General features: G+C 45.1%; 1 protein-coding gene across 1 annotated transcript in view; it reads right to left on the bottom strand.

The window, feature by feature from the left end:
* The window catches only part of LOC126162479 (ATP-binding cassette sub-family C member 4-like), a 242,101-nt gene that overhangs the window by 182,505 nt on the left and 40,648 nt on the right, over positions 1–18,948 (bottom strand). The window contains exon 3 of the mRNA XM_049919021.1: positions 4,447–4,548. Within this exon, the coding sequence (XP_049774978.1) occupies positions 4,447–4,548 (102 nt within the window). The remainder of the gene's footprint in view (positions 1–4,446; positions 4,549–18,948) is intronic.

The following is an 18,948-nucleotide window of genomic DNA, read 5'->3' as shown; positions in this document are numbered from 1 at the left end:
CAATTGGTCACGATCCCACTTTGTTTATGAACTCAAAACTCTAATATTTACGAGAAACTGCTCTGAAATTAACCTGAACTGACAAAATTGTGTATATATTCTCTGAAACTTCAAAGACATCTAAGACAATATCTGAAAGAAATTAGAAAAAGTGACAAAATTTCGTGAATCACACACAATACTGTTAATAATTGTATGAACACTGGGAGGGGGGGGGGGGGAGGTGAGGTTCACCATACATCCACCCACTTTTGAGTATAACCAGTGTCTCTTAATACTACGACTCGTAGCAATACAATATCAAAAACGTTTATTACTGGGTAAACAGTCCCTACGTGATTTGACAGCTGACATTTATAATTCACGCTCACGTCAGGAAATGCACCAATACGGGAATAGCAGGTTTTACGTTATTGGTCAAAACGCAAGCAATTATGGCGGTCGCCGTAATTTTCGCGTGAAGCCATATTTCACAAGAAAATACTCTTATTAATCACTGTCATGTATCTAGTCTCATAACAATACATAAAACTACATAAAATAACTACAATAATTTTGACATTCAAGGAGGATTAGTTCTAATGAGAGGAAGAAGTTTATACTTACTGGTGTTTCAACAATGACTACCAGGCAACTTTTAATTCACTGATTGTAATTTTATTTTCGTTAGCAGAAAGCAAACATAAACTAAACGAACAATTTATCTGAATAGAGTCTGTAATTCTTATACTTTTAATAGAGAAAGAAAGTTTCTAGGTCAGGGGATAGCGTTCGGCGAAATCTCTTAACTTTTTGTTGCATGCGAAGCGTTGCGTTGGGGAGCACAATGTCGGCGGGTTACGATGATGAGAGCAGGATACAGGCAGTTCCGCTGGTTAATCTTCTCCGGTGAAACGCAAATAAAGTTCCGGCACAGCTGTTTCATTAACCCCGTGGTGATTAACAAACCACAAGACGCCAGTATCCGACCGTTGTTGACAAGTCCTCTCTTTCAAAGTACATTACGTAGACATCGCTCGTTTTTACACTTTACGCACTGTCCGTGACGCTATTGTCCATAATTACACAGTTCGTCACATTCATATAGTCTTAGCCACAAATACACAGTTCATAGAATTGTTCTTGTGTGTGAAGCACACCGTAAACAATGTCCACTCTGTTTTCGCATTCCAAACTTCGACAACGTCACTGAAAGTCATTTATATTACACAGTTAATTAAAGTCTTCACTTTCATAGCTTGATAGAATGTGATATACAACAGTTCCACCACCCAAAACCAATACCAGCAAAGTTCATTCGGATAAAAGCACTGTTCGTGTCAGCCACAACAAAGTATTGTTAGCGGCACTTTCATACTCGTGTTTATTTGCTCTTAAAGTTCGCTGGCGATGGCATTACATACCGCAGTGGTAAAGAGAATTAACAATCTGATAGTTTGGTATCACTGTCCATTCAATTACATATGCTTTTCATAAAATACAGTACTAATTTTCCACGCACGCTTCACAGACACACCATCCACCATCCCCTCTACTGCACAACAACCTTTCGACTATCGATATCACTATCGCTGTCCCCTGTCTATAGATGTTCTCGTAAATTACATAAATCTTTATAAATGTTATTCACTGCATTTTTCACAATTAATAATATTCCAAAAGAGAACTTTACAAACTTTACCACAGGTACAAAGCAAGAAACATACTTATCCACTGGCAAACGAAATAATCACACTTACATCTTTACATTTAAAAACCACAGTAGAATGTTACATAATCACAATTAGAAATGCCCATATGAACAAAAGAAATAGAATAGAAATCTAAAGAAAATCAAGAAAAAAATTTTATATGCGTAATTAGCAATGCCTTCACAGTTGGAGGGGTGACCTTTCATTGCCGGATATTTCAATGCGAAACACATCAAGTGGAACTCGCGAACTGTCAGCCGCAGCGGGCGCCGCCTCTCCCGCGCTGTTCACCGTAAGGGCGCAGTCACCGTGGGGCCGTTTGACCCCACGGTCTTCTCTGTACGGGGACAACCGGACGTACTCGATATTGCTCTTCTCAAGGGAATAGGGCAATTTGCGACTGCCGAGACGCGAAACGTCCTGTCTTCCGACCACGTACCGGTCCTATTTGGCCTCGGCGTGGTCGAAGCATCTCTTCCAGAGAACTGTCCGAGCTATCGCAGGCTGGACACCGAGCGCTTTTGGACGAAAGCTCTCGAACTCCTCGAGGACGCGCCAAACCCCACGGAGGTAGGAGCAGAAGCCGCTCTAGCATTATTCACTCGAAGAATACTGCGAGCAGCTGAAGCCACGCCGAAACATCGCCAAGGGTGACGAGACTTCTCGCGCCATATTTTGGACGCGATTACCGAGAATAACAGCCTGTTTCGTGGATGGCAGCTCACTCGCCAACCAGACACGAAGCGCCACTTACACCATATGAGACGGGAAATTAAGTCAGCAGTCGAGCAACACCGAAGCGGTGCGTAGTGGTAAAGCCCTTCGTACGCCGGCGACAGCGAATACCGCCCTTACAGGTCGGGAACGACTTCGTCAGCGACCCGAACGCGAAAGCCAGTCCTCTGGCTGACGCGTTTGCAGCGAACTTTACACCAGTGGCCGACGTCATCGACGAGGAGCACATACGACGGGTCCGAGAGCAACTACCAAGCAAGGAAGGCGACGTTATAGAGACAATAATGGAGGGAGAAGTTGCTGTACAGCTTCACACGCTGGATCTCAAGAAGGCTGGAGGCAGCGATGGCGTCACAAACCTGCTGCTGAAGAACATTTCACCGTGATTACACCGGCAACTTGTCTATGTTTTCAACGAGATCCTCCTATCAGGAGTGTACCCCCCTACATGGAAACATACGTAGGTCGTAGCCATTCCGAAATCCGGCAAGGACCCATGCCAGAGATCCAGCTGCCAACCCACCAGCCTGCTCCCGTCCCTCTAGAATGTTTTCGAGAGGCTGTATGCGAGAAGTATGATGCAGCTCGTCACCGAGGAGGACATAATCCCGCACGAACAGTTTGGGTTCCGAGAAGAGCATACCACTTCCCACCAGGTCCTGCGGGTGTAGAACCGGCGAAGAGATCACTGGAAACAAGGGAATAGCTTGGGGCAGTGTTCCTCGACGTCTCCCGAGCGTTTGACTCGGTATGGCACCACGGTCTCGAGTTCAAACTTCTTGAACACGGGATACCGACGTCCCCACATGACGCTACTGCGGTCGTGCCTGTCTGAACGAACCTTTCACGTGAGGGCTGACGACGGTACGTCCACAGACCGGCATTTACGTGCAGCGGTGCCGAAGGGGACGGTACTCAGCCCCTTGCTGTACTCCCTATACACTGCCGACGTTCCGAAGGTGGCAGGAGATGAACTGGCTCTGTACGCGGATGATACAGTCCTGCACACTCGCAGCATCAACGCCCAAGTGCTGAGACACCGCCTCCAAAGCGGGTGCGACGCCTTGGGTTCATGGGCAACAAATTGTCAGCTGAAATTCAAGCCATGAAGAGTCAGGCAGTTGTCTTCACCCGAAGACTCCTGCCGCCAGGGCTTACGCCAGTCGAAGTCATGGGAGAACCTATCCCATGGCGCGGGACGACGAAATACCTAGGGGTTATCCTAGACTGCAAGCTCACCTGGAAGAATCACATTCGTGACGTCAAAGGGCGAGCAATAGGACGCTCTATCCTCTGCTAAAACCACAGTCGTCATTGCCACCGCACCACGGCATCACGCTATATCTAACGTTTGTTCGCTCCGAGATAGGATCCGCACCATCGCCAGGGGGTTCTACGAGAAAGCGGGCCACTCCCGAAACCGGCTCTTACGAGGACTGGGCCAGCAACCACACAAAAGGCCAACCGCCCGTTGACCTGACCTGCTGAGGGATTAAGTTTTACTAATCCCACAGGAGAGTACGTTTAATTCGTCTACAAGTATACACCAGCAAAGGCGAATCAAGAAGCCAGGTAATAAATTCTCTACCCCTTAGGAACTGCAGGAATGACTAATTTGTCTAAACTGCACCATCCCGAGCCAAGGACCCGGTTCGTCATATAGCGTCAGCGCCAGAGAACCCGACACTTCACCTGAAGATGGCAGGAAAGAAACTTGCTGAAACGTTACCGGAGAACGACGCATTGAATCGGCTGTCATCCCGAGAAGATTTTATCGTACTAACTAGGCGTTTTCGATTTCTGCGAGGTCTTCAAGAACAAACCTATGTACACAATGCCCCCTAGGTTTCTTGGGCAAAAGGAATCTTCACTTCAGGCTTGAGGACACATACAAAATCCATCAAGATATCAAGGGGAGGTCACAGTTCCCAGTAATCTTCGTGTACTTCATATCTGAATTATGTTTATTTTAATTCAAATGAGATACAAAGTATCCTTGAGAGATAAAGACATAGCTTACTTTTCCAGTCTATCAGCCAAGACGTCACTAGCGTCTTCATCGAGCCTGTCAAAGAGATCGTCTTCTGTCAGGTGCCCCTTCCACACCAGCTTCCGTATCCACCTGCAACAAACACTTTTATATTAATTGTTGACTAGTTATTTCATATTCTTTTTTATGTATTTGTTATTTCATTTACAGTGACATCACTTTTTTTATATTGCTTCATCATTATATATATATATATATATATATATATATATATATATATATGAGTGTGTGTGTGTGTGTGTGTGTGTGTGTGTGTTGGAGATCCCTACATTTCATGTTTACAACAGATATAATTTATATGTCATCACAATAAAATGAAATAAGTGGACAACATACATATGTAAGATACGAGGAGAAATAATGAATAGACATTTCCGTTCAAACATTTATAATGCATTGGTGTACCACACCAAATACGTCTTTTCTTTTTTTTTTTTTTTGACACAGTGTCTGTCAAACTACCAAAAGTGTACTAAATGGCATACTGCAGTGTTCGAAAAAGTCTGTAATCATGTTTTACGAACATACACACTGACTTTTTTCTGATACGTAAACTCGTATTCTCCATTTCGGGTGTGGTGCAACTAATCTTCTCCCTCAGATAGTCCAACAACCCACAGGGTGTTTCAGCAACCAGCTATTAATAAACTACCGGCTAACTACTGAGGTTACCTAAAATGTTTTAAACAGCATCTTTTGAAATGTATGAACAGTAAAGCAATAGACCTCAGCCGTGTTCAGTGCCTTGGACAGAGTGCTGGGACTCAAACATTGATCACTGCCTCCCGATACAGCAACTCAGCAGAAATCACCACTTTTGTATCTTTGCTTATGTATGCCAATGAACTGGGATGTTGATCAGCCGTCAGGAAGCTTCTGTAGTTTTGCACACTGCCGCGTGACAACAGAGAGCCGTCGGTCACTGACCCTGTTCCAAGGGAAAGCAAAGTCAGTGCTGTGTAGTGGCCTTTAAACCCTTCGTGACACCGTCTTTGTCGAAGATCTGGGCATTATAGTTGCAGGGCTAAGAGTGCCACTGCCCTATCTCAGGATCGTCGCGGAGCCGCACCCTGCCTTGGCTGTAGTCGACACAGCTCCCAGCGTGCTGGCTACACCAGTCCAGCGTGTCACCACCCAAGCAGAACATGCTAGTCACACACTTAGTTTACCTTGTCTGCCACTACTAGTTCAGTATTATGAGCCAACATCAAACTGAGTCAGAGATGATGGCATACCTGAATGGATGTTCAGCTTCAATGAATTAATGAAGAACTGTTTATGTTCACCAGTTGTTTCTCTACAAAAGCCCACAAGGTCACACCCATCTCCCTAGCCATCGGAGAGATCCCAAGAGGAGGCTATCCTGACTCACAAGAAAACGGCTCCCAACACCACGTAGCGGTCATTCTCACCCACGGCCAGCTACAAAATGGTGGCAAAAGCAGGACGGTTTGGGGACGGAAACGGAGGTGCGCTTCGTTCTGAAGACAGAAAACTGCAAATGGTGACTGAAGTGGGACAGCAACATATTCGTATGTGAGTAGCATCTCAGACTTCAGATTATCACTAGTGGAATCCTTGTATCCTGGTATCCTGCTTGTGTTCAGTTTGTTCACTATATCAGGTATTGAATCAGTTGTAGTGCTTAGTATAGGCCCGAGAGCTGAATAATAACACCTGTGCTATGCACACAAAGTAATTTACCAGGACACAGCTCCGTGCACTAAGTCTCATGACGTAATTTGTTATGGTTTGCCATCAACCAGAGCATTGCGCAAGCCAGTAACAACAGTGCACCTTTCTTACATGTGGTAAACTGTGAATTCCAATACGCCTTAGGTACATGCTGAAGTAGTCGTATGTAGTAATACAGAACCAGAAAACGACATTAATACAGGTTTCGAATTACTGGAGAACATCTCAAGTTCTATGGGAAGTAACATGATCTTTTTCAAATGTGTGTTATGGCCACAGGATGGTAGCTAAAATGCGACTATGACCCAGGATGTAAGCCCATGGTATCGGAGCGTTCAGTTAAGTGAGACAACTAAATGCTTTCAGAATGAGAGGCAGCTTGAGTTTAAATATTCAGTTTCCTTATGAAATACCCCAAAGAATACTATTATGACGTACTATGTGCGTTCTTGATGTATTTTGAAGACGAAATAAGTCTCAGGAAGGTGTAATCGTTCGTGTTCACTGAGTGAAAAAATGCGACAATAGTAATGTACCACTCCCTCCTTCCTTTTATAGAGAGTTTTCATTATTTATTAGGTCAAAGTGTCAATCTAACAGGTTTGTATGATTATACAGGATGTATCATAATTAATGGCATCAACGCATACAGTTGACAGTACACGATACTAGAAGCAAAAAAGTCTCAGTAAACATAGGGTCGAAAATGCATACCTTAAAAGCTACGAGCAATTCCTCATCTTCGATACTGTGAAGCAGATCTCTTCTACTGAAAGCTCTTTGCTTTCCATATTTTGGGAAATGGTAATGTGGACCAAAATAAGAAAAAATGTCCAGTAAACGTGTGCTCTAAAATGCATACCTTAAGAGCTATGAGCACGTGCTCATCTTCGCTACTTGGAAACACAACTCTTATAATGAACAGGGAGAACCTGGTTATTTTTAAGTTATCCAATAAAAGCTTTTAATATTGTTTGTGAAATGCAGGGTATGACCGAAAGGTATATACACTATTTTTACTCGAGTTGTTAGAGCTACATTAAACAACTAATATGAGACTGCGTGAGATGTGAATGTTAGCAAATTGGTTACAGTACCTTCCAGATTCGTGTTCCCTTCCCATGAAGTGAAATGCCATAATTTCTAACAGAACTGATAGAGTTGAAGTGAAAACAACGGAAATGAGAAAATAGCTTCATAGTGGTTGTGAGACAGTGTAAATTGTGCAAAGGATCAAATGTCACTGTGGGTGAAGTAGAGGACACCAAAGTGTAAATAATTGAAAGTGAATCAGTGCTTATGTTGCAGACGGTTTTCAGTAGAAATTCGGCGGCTGAATTAGTCTTCGGAAGAAGGAGTTGTAACAGAGTAGAAGACAGCTATACTCAGCGCCTTGAACAGAGCTCCGGGACTAAAGCAGTGCCCATTACCGGACAATGCCCCAGTTGTCACAGCAACCTAACAGAAGCGGCCACTTCCGTAGTGCCGTTTCTCAAGTTCCAACGAGCTGGGACTTCGACCAGCTTCAAGAAGCTTCTGCAGTTTGACACAATACCGCGTCTCAACACACGGACGTCAATAGTCGACCCTGCTCCAGACATTCCCACAGTGACTCAGTAACGCAGACCCTTCCATGAAGTCATTGCTGTGCAGCTGCATTTCAGCCCCTCCCAGACCAGCCGTTGTCATCGGCCAGCTGTGCAACGTAGATGTGCCCAATCTGTGACACTGCAACCTTGGAGTCTTAGCCAAGAATATGTCGTCACCCCCACTACCGCTTCCAGGTTCCAAACCACAGTCACTGCCTGACTGCCCAGGCGCTGGCGGTCAACACTCTGCCACTTCGTCATTTCTGCCGCCGGAGTCCGCCAGACATCTGCCACTACTCTCCAGTCTTCAGTTCGGAGGTGGTGTTTGGGCAGCTCAGCACCCTACTACAAGTGATAACGTGTCGCTGCCCTGTCTGTAGGGGGCCGCTTTCTGCCTTGGCTGTTGCTGTCGACTCGACGCTTAGCTGGCTCTGAGCACTATGGAACTCAACATCTTAGGTCATAAGTCCCCTAGAACTTAGAACTACTTAAACCTAACTAACCTAAGGACATCACACACACCCATGCCCGAGGCAGGATTCGAACCTGCGACCGTAGCAGTCCCGCGGTTCCGGACTGCAGCGCCAGAACCGCACGGCCACCGCGGCCGGCTCGGCGCTTAGCGTGCCAACTACACCAACGCAACGTGCCACTACCCCAGAAGTGTGTGTTAACTACAAATGGTTCAAATGGCTCTGAGCACTATGGGACTTAACTTCTGAGGTCATCAGTCCCCTAGAATTTAGAACTACTTAAGCCTAACTAATCTAAGGGCGCCACACACATCCATGCCCGAGGCAGGATTCGAACCTGCGACTGTAGCGGTCGCGCGGTTCCAGACTGTAGCGCCTAGAACCGCACGGCCACTCCGACCGGCTGTTAACTGCACACTGTGCTCACCTCGCCTGCCGCTACAAGTTGGAATATTACGAGCCTATGCTAAACCAAGCCAGAGACGAGGGCGCCCCTGAATGATTGACCAACATGAATGAATTAATAAATAAACGTTTGTGCTCACCGTTTGCTTTTCTGCAGCAGTCAACAACGTCACACGCATCTTCCCAAACGCTAACTTCCCACGTGGAGGTCGAGCCCGACCTAACATACAAGAAGACGGCCCCCACCACCACTTAGCGGTCATTCTCGCCCCCCGAGCTCCCCGTCCGCAGCTCGTGGTCTAGTGACTAGTGTGAGCCTCTGGCTGGTTCACGGTTGGTTGGGGATTTTCTCTGCCTGGGTACTGGGTGTTTGTGTTGTCCTCATCATTTCATCATCGTCATCATTCGTGACAGTGGCTCGATTGGACCGTGGAAAAAAGTTGGACTGTGTACAAATTGGGACTTTGCACGGGCGCTGATGACCGCACAATTGAGCGCCCCACAAACCAAACTTCATCACCCCCCCCCCCCCGACCCGCTACAAGTTGGTGCCATAAGTGGGACCGTTTGGAGACCAAAAAGGATATATGCTTCATTCGGATGACAAAAGAGTGGAAGTGATGACTCAGGTGCGCAAAACATTTGTGAGCAGCTCAGAATTTTGACTTTCGTCAACGGGATCCTTCTATACTGGTATATTTTCATCCTTTGGCCCTTATATCCTTGTGTTCTGGTTGTTCACTATGACAGGTCCTGACTCAGTTGTAGTCTTTGGTGACGGCCAGGGAGCCAAACCATTAACACCTGTGGGATATACACAATTTAGCAGGGCAAACATCTCACGATGAAATTTGTTAGGTTTGCATAGAAAAACGCGTTATGCAAGCCAGTGCTGGGAGTGCACCTGGCTTGGATATGGGAAACTGTGAGCGCTGATCGGTGGCAGCTACTTTTCATCTTTTCTTCCCCCTTCATTTACTGGCACTCTACTAGGTGGCATGAATTACCCTTACCTTCCAGTGGATTATCGCTGGCGCGGAGTCTTGAAAACTCGCTGGAGAATATGTAGTGGGGAGTGGCTGGGTACGTGAAGACAGCGCAACACGGACAGTGGGGCGGCCCGTCGGCTTTGTGGACCATTGGCTCTGTTTGTGTGAAGACTGGTTAGTTGCGAGTGTACTATCAGTGATCGCATTGAGGTTTTCACCACGCCCTTCGCCGGCCGGAGTGGCCAAGTGGTTAAAGGCGCTACAGTCTGGAACCGCCAGAACGCTACGGTCGCAGGTTCGAATCCTGCCTCGGGCATTGATGTGTGTGGTGTCCTTAGGTTAGTTAGGTTTAAGTAGTTCTAAGTTCTAGGGGACTGATGACCTTAGAAGTTAAGTCCCATAGTGCTCAGAGCCATTTGAACCATTTTGAACCACGCCCTTCAGTGTGCTCCAGTTCAATAGTCATTCCTTCTGTCCGTGCTGCGCACTTTTTGATGCTGACGTTTTACATTGAGTCGAAATTATGGAATAACTCCTTTTTTATGTAGCAATGGCAGGTATCTCTCGCGCTGTGATATGTCCGCTTCTGTGACTCTCGCTTTAGAGATCTCCAAAAATTTTACACCTATTGTAATAATTGCTAACCACAAATGGTCTCTTTGAATTTGATCTATTTAGTGGTTAGTGTTTGTTTTCCGGTGGCTGCTTGCCACTATAAGTGCTACTTGAGGTTTTCGTACCGTAATATGGAGGGTTTCAAATCAATGTTAGTTTCCTGTGAGCCGTCAGCGCGTTTCTCGTTGCGGTAGTGTGAAATGAAATTTTGTATTTAGTGCTGTTAATCTTCATAAGCTCAATGGTATATCTGGTTTATTAAGTGGTTGTTTTTAACGTCTTGAAATATTTTCTTGAATTTATTGTTTAATTTTTCAATTATTGTACGGAAGTTTGTCTAACTAATGCATGCTTTTACAAATGCGTGTTAGATCTTTCTGAAATCTAAGTGTCATGGAACAAAGCCTTACACGTAAATGGTAGCAATTAAGTGCCACCTCGTAAAGACAAGCTCATGTTTCTCATAGAAATTTCTGTTTGATGCAAACAAATCTCTGTCTGGATAGCCTAGATCACTTATTGACTATTTTTCTATTTCAAGTAACTTTCTGAAATTAATGATTTCACCCTATTCAGTTAAGTTGTTTTGAGGGAGGCGTTTATTACGCCATAATTTTACTGTATGTTATTCAGCGGTACTTAATCAGTGCAATTTCGCGTAACGTTACTGTTTATTATTAAGGCAGATTTCAGGTTTTTATGCCATTAAGTTAGTAAGGCGTGAGTGAATCATATTTTTTGAACTTGTTTCTTCAGCTCGTGTTTCACCTGAATGGTGTCTGTTGGCAGCTCTTAGCTTTACGAATTGCGAGTCTGGTGTTTGGGGTGGCGCTCGGCCTTGGGGACCTGCTGCTGTTACCACCAGCACGGTGTTGTACGGGAGTGTTTGTGGCTCGCCGGCATTGTCTTAGTGGAGCTGTTCGCACTAACAGCGTATTTCTTAAGTTTGTTTAGTCTACGCTCTTATTTACAAGCTCGTTAGTTAATGTTTTTCGCCAGATATTTTACGTCTCTCCTGAAACGGGTAATATTATCTGAATTATGATTAACGTTTAGATTTTCTATAGCAGATTGTTTAAGCCTGTGCTTATTATGCTAATATTTGAAAACTCTACGCTTACTTTTCTAGTGGCCAGAGTTCTAGATGTGTTTTACGATTATTTTTCCATCACTTCCGTATTGTATTTATTAGATGCAAGTAAAAGAAAATCTTGCTGCATCGTAACTATTGGAACTTAAATTTCGTGGTTCGTGTTCTGAAAACTGAAGGTTTCGACTTGTGATTTAGTACTGTAACGCCGCTTCCTTTGGACGCAAAGATGAAAGTATAAAAATAGTACCAAAAACCCAAAACAAACCCCAAAGCCAGGATCCAAATTTTAAAAAAAAGGAAAAAAAAGTCACACTGTGATAGCATTTCTTGAATAGTAGTAAGTATACTGAAGAGAAACAAGGTAAAAAGAACTAGAAAAGAAGTCCAGTATGATGTAACTTAGTATTTTTTCAAAAGAAAGTAAAATAGAATCCCTTTTGTATAAAATTAAAGTAAAAGTAGATCGCAAAGTAGTGTACTTATAGATCACGGAGTAGTACAAGTGACCTCAAAGAATACTCCTTGTGAGTACTCTTTGAGGACACCGCGGAATACAGAAGATAAAGCTATACATTGTTAATGTGCTTCTAGCGCTTGCTTGTTCGTGTCGTAACTGGCTCTAAGCACTATGCGACTTAACTTCTGAGGTCATCAGTCGTCTAGAACTTAGAACTAATTAAACCTAACTAACCTAAGGACATCACACAAATCCATGCCCGAGGCAGGATTCGAACCTGCGACCGTAGCGGTCACACGGTTCCAGACTGAAGCGCCTAGAACCGCACGGCCACAACGGCCGGCCGTGTCGTAACTTAACGTGTGCTCTTGTACGATCTGCTGGAAATCATTAAGCTTGAAATAGGTAGATCAGCAACTTTGAGTATATCATTAGGGAAACTCAAGATAGGAAAAGAACCGAAATTTGTCTTAAATTGATTACTATCAATGGGATACTGAACTTTGTCCCAAAGTGATAGACTGTTAATAATTTAACGAAAAAGGAAGTAAATATTAGTACCGAATTGTGGGAAAATACTTAGATTTCGTTAAAGCAACTGGTGAAATCTTGATCTTATTCCAAACTCTTTGACTGAAATTTACGTAACTACACTCCTGGAAATTGAAATAAGAACACCGTGAATTCATTGTCCCAGGAAGGGGAAACTTTATTGACACATTCCTGGGGTCAGATACATCACATGATCACACTGACAGAACCACAGGCACATAGACACAGGCAACAGAGCATGCACAATGTCGGCACTAGTACAGTGTATATCCACCTTTCGCAGCAATGCAGGCTGCTATTCTCCCATGGAGACGATCGTAGAGATGCTGGATGTAGTCCTGTGGAACGGCTTGCCATGCCATTTCCACCTGGCGCCTCAGTTGGACCAGCGTTCGTGCTGGACGTGCAGACCGCGTGAGACGACGCTTCATCCAGTCCCAAACATGCTCAATGGGGGACAGATCCGGAGATCTTGCTGGCCAGGGTAGTTGACTTACACCTTCTAGAGCACGTTGGGTGGCACGGGATACATGCGGACGTGCATTGTCCTGTTGGAACAGCAAGTTCCCTTGCCGGTCTAGGAATGGTAGAACGATGGGTTCGATGACGGTTTGGATGTACCGTGCACTATTCAGTGTCCCCTCGACGATCACCAGTGGTGTACGGCCAGTGTAGGAGATCGCTCCCCACATCATGATGCCGGGTGTTGGCCCTGTGTGCCTCGGTTGTATGCAGTCCTGATTGTGGCGCTCACCTGCACGGCGCCAAACACGCATACGACCATCATTGGCACCAAGGTAGAAGCGACTCTCATCGCTGAAGACGACACGTCTCCATTCGTCCCTCCATTCACGCCTGTCGCGACACCACTGGAGGCGGGCTGCACGATGTTGGGGCGTGAGCGGAAGACGGCCTAACGGTGTGCGGGACCGTAGCCCAGCTTCATGGAGACGGTTGCGAATGGTCCTCGCCGATACCCCAGGAGCAACAGTGTCCCTAATTTGCTGGGAAGTGGCGGTGCGGTCCCCTACGACACTGCGTAGGATCCTACGGTCTTGGCGTGCATCCGTGCGTCGCTGCGGTCCGGTCCCAGGTCGACGGGCACGTGCGCCTTCCGCCGACCACTGGCGACAACATCGATGTACTGTGGAGACCTCACGCCCCACGTGTTGAGCAATTCGGCGGTACGTCCACCCGGCCTCCCGCATGCCCACTATACGCCCTCGCTCAAAGTCCGTCAACTGCACATACGGTTCACGTCCACGCTGTCGCGGCATGCTACCAGTGTTAAAGACTGCGATGGAGCTCCGTATGCCACGGCAAACTGGCTGACACTGACGGCGGCGGTGCACAAATGCTGCGCAGCTAGCGCCATTCGACGGCCAACACCGCGGTTCCTGGTGTGTCCGCTGTGCCGTGCGTGTGATCATTACTTGTACAGCCCTCTCGCTGTGTCTGGAGCAAGTATGGTGGATCTGACACACCGGTGTCAATGTGTTCTTTTTTCCATTTCCAGGAGTGTAATTCCACCAAGCTTAGGGAAAGGTTACTTCTTTAAGACAATGATAGGATGTGCTTAGACTATAATAAACCAGCATAACATGAAATTACCGTGTTTGACATTTATTTCAAACCAAATAATATTACGTGCTTACGAAACATTTTATTAGTGCAACGATAGAGATTGATAACATATATATATATATATATATGTGTGTGTGTGTGTGTGTGTGTGTGTGTGTGTGTGTGTGTGTGTGTGCAGCGCTCTGCTATTAATCTGATTTGTTATATATATTCTTTGCCGCTCTAAAAAAGTTATCGTACTGATTCAGACTATTTAGCTTACGTAAACTGAAAACTTTAGTGGAGAAACTACCGCTGTATATAGGCTGTAACCATGTTTAGTGCAATAATAGCAGTTTGTATGCATCTACACGTAGCTGTGCTCGTACACGTCGGGGAGCATGCGGTTATTTGAGCTGGCCCTTACAACTAATACGCACACGGTGTGAATATAGTGCAGCAGGACAGACTTCTTTTTTAACGTTCCTTATCAGACAGTATACAGACATTCTATCGCTAGTTGGTCGGAGCACGAACTACATCAACGAACATTTTCAATAGAAGGAGCGGTTACAGTACTCGCAGCCGCAGTTGTTGCTTTCAAAAGCTAGTCTGATTAATACTGAAATTAATTTAAATTTCATTCTTAAAATCCTTTTAAGAGCTTTAAGTGGCGATGTGTTCTTACAATATTCGGAGAGTAATTCTTATAATAACTCCAATACAAAGTTGTTTTCACAGAGAAATGTCTTACCTTATTATCTTGCAATTTTGTACAAACATCAAAAAAAGTTTTGCATCTCCACGGTTCCCAGAACTTCTGAAGATAGACGTTGACTGAGGATATTGTATCACAGACACAGTCCCTTTGACTGTTCATAGATGTCACTAAAACCGCCAAAAGACGTAAACAACCATGCATAAGCAGCACCTCTTAGATGGAGGGGGTCCGACAGCCGATCAGTTCCAGTCATTCCACCAGGAAGGAGGTACACCGCTCGTGTTGTCTGTAGTTCAACCATGCCTAGACGGTCAATAGCGTGGTTCGATCGCGTCCGCATTGTTACTTTGTGATAGGTAGGGCTCTCAAAAAGGAAAGTGTCCAGGCGTCTCGGAGAGAACCAAACCGATGTTGTTCGGACATGGACGAGATACAGAGCGACAGGAACTGCCGATGACATGCCTCACTCAGGCCGCCCAAGGGCTACTACTGCAGTGGATGACTGCTGAATACGGATTATGGCTCGGAGAGACCCTGACAGCAACGCCACCATGTTGAATAATGCTTTTCGTGCAGCCACAGGACGTCGTGTTACGATTCAAACTGTGCGCAATAGGTTGCATGATGCGCACCTTCACTCCTGACGTCCATGGCGAGATCCATCTTTGCAACCACGGCACCATGCAGCTCGGTACAGATGGGCCCAACAACATGCCGAATGGACTGCTCGGGACTGGCATCACGTTCTCTTCACCGATGAGTGTCACATACGCGTTCAACCAGATAATCGTCGGAGACTTGTTTGGAGGCAACCCGGTCAGGCTTAACGCTTAGACACCGTCCAGCGACTGCAGCAAGATGGAGGTTCCCTGATGTTTTGAAGTTTCATTATATGGGGCCGACGTACGCCGCTGCTGGTGATGGAAGGTGCCGTAACGGCTGTATGACACGTGAATACCATCCTCCGACCAATGGTGCAGCCATATCGGCAGCATATTGGCGAGGCCTTCGTCTTCATGGACGACAATTCGCGCCCCCATCGTGCACATCTTATGAACACTTCGTTCAGGATAACGACATCGCTCGACTAGAGTGGCCAGCATGTACTCTAGACATGAACCCTATTGAACATGCCTGGGATAGATTGAAAAGGGCTGTTTATGGAAGACGTGACCCACCAACCACTCTGAGGGATCAACGCCGAATCGCCGTTGAGAAGTGGGACAATCTGGACCGACAGTGCCTTGATGAACTTGTGGATAGTATGCCACGGCGAATACAGGCATGCATCAATGCAAGAGGACGTATTAATGGTTATTAGAGGTACCGATGTGTATAGCAATCTGAACTGCCACCTCTGAAGGTATCACTGAATGGTGGTACAACGTGCAATGTGTGGTTTTCATGAGCAATAAAAAGGGCGGAAATGATGTTTATGTTGATCTCCATTCCAATTTTCGGTACGGGTTCCGAAACTCTCGGAACCGAGGTGATGGAAAACTTTTTTCATGTGTGTATTTATTATTGATTTCTTGCTTGTGGCTTGGGGCCTTTGATCACTGACTTAAACCGGTTATTTGCGAAAAAAGTCCTGTAGTTCATTGTTTCACATGGTTAATATCGTATTCCATTTATTAGTGAACGTGTTCTGTAAATAAATGTGAACTGTTAAAGGATAAATGATGCCAGTATCGTTGGTCTGCTTATCACGTGCCCCTTCCCTTTCCCATTCGGGGGATTCAGTGGTAGCCATAAAGCGCCGTTACTTCCTTTCCGGGTAAAGAGGGCGCAGAATTTTCTACTCCTCTTGCATCATTTTTGCTTTGACAATTGAGAGTTGTGAAGTACTAACAATTATTTTAACTATTTCAGAGAACCATATTGCTGTGCATTTCGGAGCTTGCTTGGGCTTATCTTACTTCAAATGTGAACACCTCGAATATGAGCTCAAGATGAGGAGCAAGCCTGTTGGGAGTTTTGTCACAGAGCACTGGATAATCCTCTTCACATTTCCCCCGTACCTTGGGATTACTGATCAGCAAAAAAGAGACCGTTAGACAGTTAATTGTTAGGGTGATACTTTATCAGATCAGTGCTGGTTCTTTGGCTTTAGATAGTGAAATTGACAGTATGGATAAATGTAATTTAACTGTTAGTTAGTAACAGAGTTTGAGGTATGTGGAGGCCGGCCGAAGTGGCCGAGCGGTTCTAGGCGCTTCAGTCTGGAACCGCGCGACCGCTACGGTCGCAGTTTCGAATCCTGCCTCGAGCAGTGATGTCCTTAGGTTAGTTAGGTTTAAGTAGTCCTAAGTTCTAGGGGACTGATGACCTCAGATGTTAAGTCCCATAGTGCTCAGAGCCATTTAAACCATTTAGGTATATGGAGAATCAAGGCAGCGGCAGGTCGGTCACTGATTCCTAGCTAAGTTGTCCAACACCATTATGTATTTGCTCAGTGGGGTTTCCGAGTTGTCTGTTGATCAATTAAAGCAAGTTCGTGAAGTGTTGTGGTTGTTAATCCTCTTTGAGCTCGATACCGATGCTTTACAAGTTTCGCGTTCCATGTTACTTCGTTTGCTCTATCCTTTGTCAAAAGAACTGTTGAGCGATTTGTTGTCTGACGTACTTCGAAGACAAGGTACTTTGGGCCAGCTCAGAGCTCTGATAATAGAATGAAAGTTATCACCACGCATTCGTAACGAGCTTGAGTTTGAGTACTATTGGGAAGTGCAAACATCTTACGAGACACTAAGTTAATGTATTGAGTGGGTTCGTATGGCCTCCTCCGCCTTGAATATGAATGTTATTGAGCGGGATAGTCTCTCGAACAGTCTGGAAGGCATGAGACCAGAGGATTGTTCATGTTTTGTACTTACCCACAGACCTGCTACCTTTTCTGAGTTGAATGAATTACTCATTTCGATCGAAACACATAAATTTGCGGATGAGCAACGGGAGTAGGGTAGGGACTGTTAATCTGTTCCTTTCATTTCGAAAGGTGAGTGTCATCGGTCACCCTTTAGTTCAGTAGCTGGTAAGAATTGTTTTAAGTGTGGGGCGCATATCTGGTTCGTGAGTGTCCGGTTACACGGGCAAGGCCTAACAGCTGACGCCACCGGGCATATAGCAAAACTCTAGTCAGTAAGCTCCCCACTCGTTGTGCATGTATTTGTGGCCTCGACTGACCTGCTCTTCCATATCGTTGTCCTCGTCTCAACAGACAACCCATTGTGGGCTTGTGGGCTCTGGAAGTTCAGTTTCCTCGCTTGACTATCGCTGGTATGTCGAGCTTCGCAGTCTAAGTTGTCTCCTATACGCCCCCCTCCCAGAGATGTCAGGTCGGCAATGGGCAAGAGTCGCCTCTGGTGAGTGGGGTGTGGGACAGTTTATACACCTGTATTTTTTCTTGCCCTTTAAACTCATTGTAATTAAAAATTTGTCCTTCATCTTTTTGCTTGGGTATGATTTCATTCAGCGAACAGGTTTGGTTTTAAACTCTGCTGGTAAAGCCTTTTTCTATAAATTTTGTCCGTCTGAGGAAATTACCCTTTATTCTCGCCACCTCACTAGTAATATTAATTCCTTAAGCACATTTCATTCGGAATTCGAATTTAGTCCCGTTGACGATGGTAAGGCTAGACAGTTAAGTGATATCTTAGAACAGTTTACCGACGTAGTTACTAATTAGTTGGGTGTAACTGATAAAATTCAATGCCAAATCCGTTTTGTTGATGATATTCTGCTGCGTCCTAAGACGATAATTCTGAGTCAGATGTATGCTGTGGAATGAAATTGTTAGACTTTTAGCTTCTCCGGATGCTTCACCCATATTCCTGATACCTAAGGGGCTGAGAGAGGATTATAGGATCTGTCGACCTGGAAAAAGCATTCAAAAATGTAAAATGATGCAAGATGTTCGAAATGCAGAGAGAAATAGGGTTTATCTATAGACAGATACGGGTAATGTACAAAATGTGCAAGAGCCAAGAGAGAATAATAACAGTGGACGACCAAGTACGAAGTGCATGGATTAAAAAGGGTGTAAGCAAGGGTTATGGTCTTAAGCCCCTGCTGTTCAGTCTGTTCATAGAAGAAGCAACTATGGAAATGAGAGAAAGGTTCAGGAGTGGAATCAAAATTCAAGGTCAAAAGATATCAGTGATACGATTCGCTGATGACATTGTTATCCTGAGTGGAATTACAAAACAATTACGTGATCTTCTGAATGGAATGAACAATCTAATGAGTACAGAATATGGATTGAGAGTAAATCGAAGAAAGGTGAAAGTAATGAGAAGTAGCAGAAATGATTAAAGCGAG

This window comes from Schistocerca cancellata, chromosome 2, assembly GCF_023864275.1.
Source record: "Schistocerca cancellata isolate TAMUIC-IGC-003103 chromosome 2, iqSchCanc2.1, whole genome shotgun sequence".
Classification (NCBI taxonomy): domain Eukaryota; kingdom Metazoa; phylum Arthropoda; class Insecta; order Orthoptera; family Acrididae; genus Schistocerca; species Schistocerca cancellata.
Note: the sequence above shows the minus strand (reverse complement) of the source record. Positions and strands in the feature narration are given on the sequence as shown.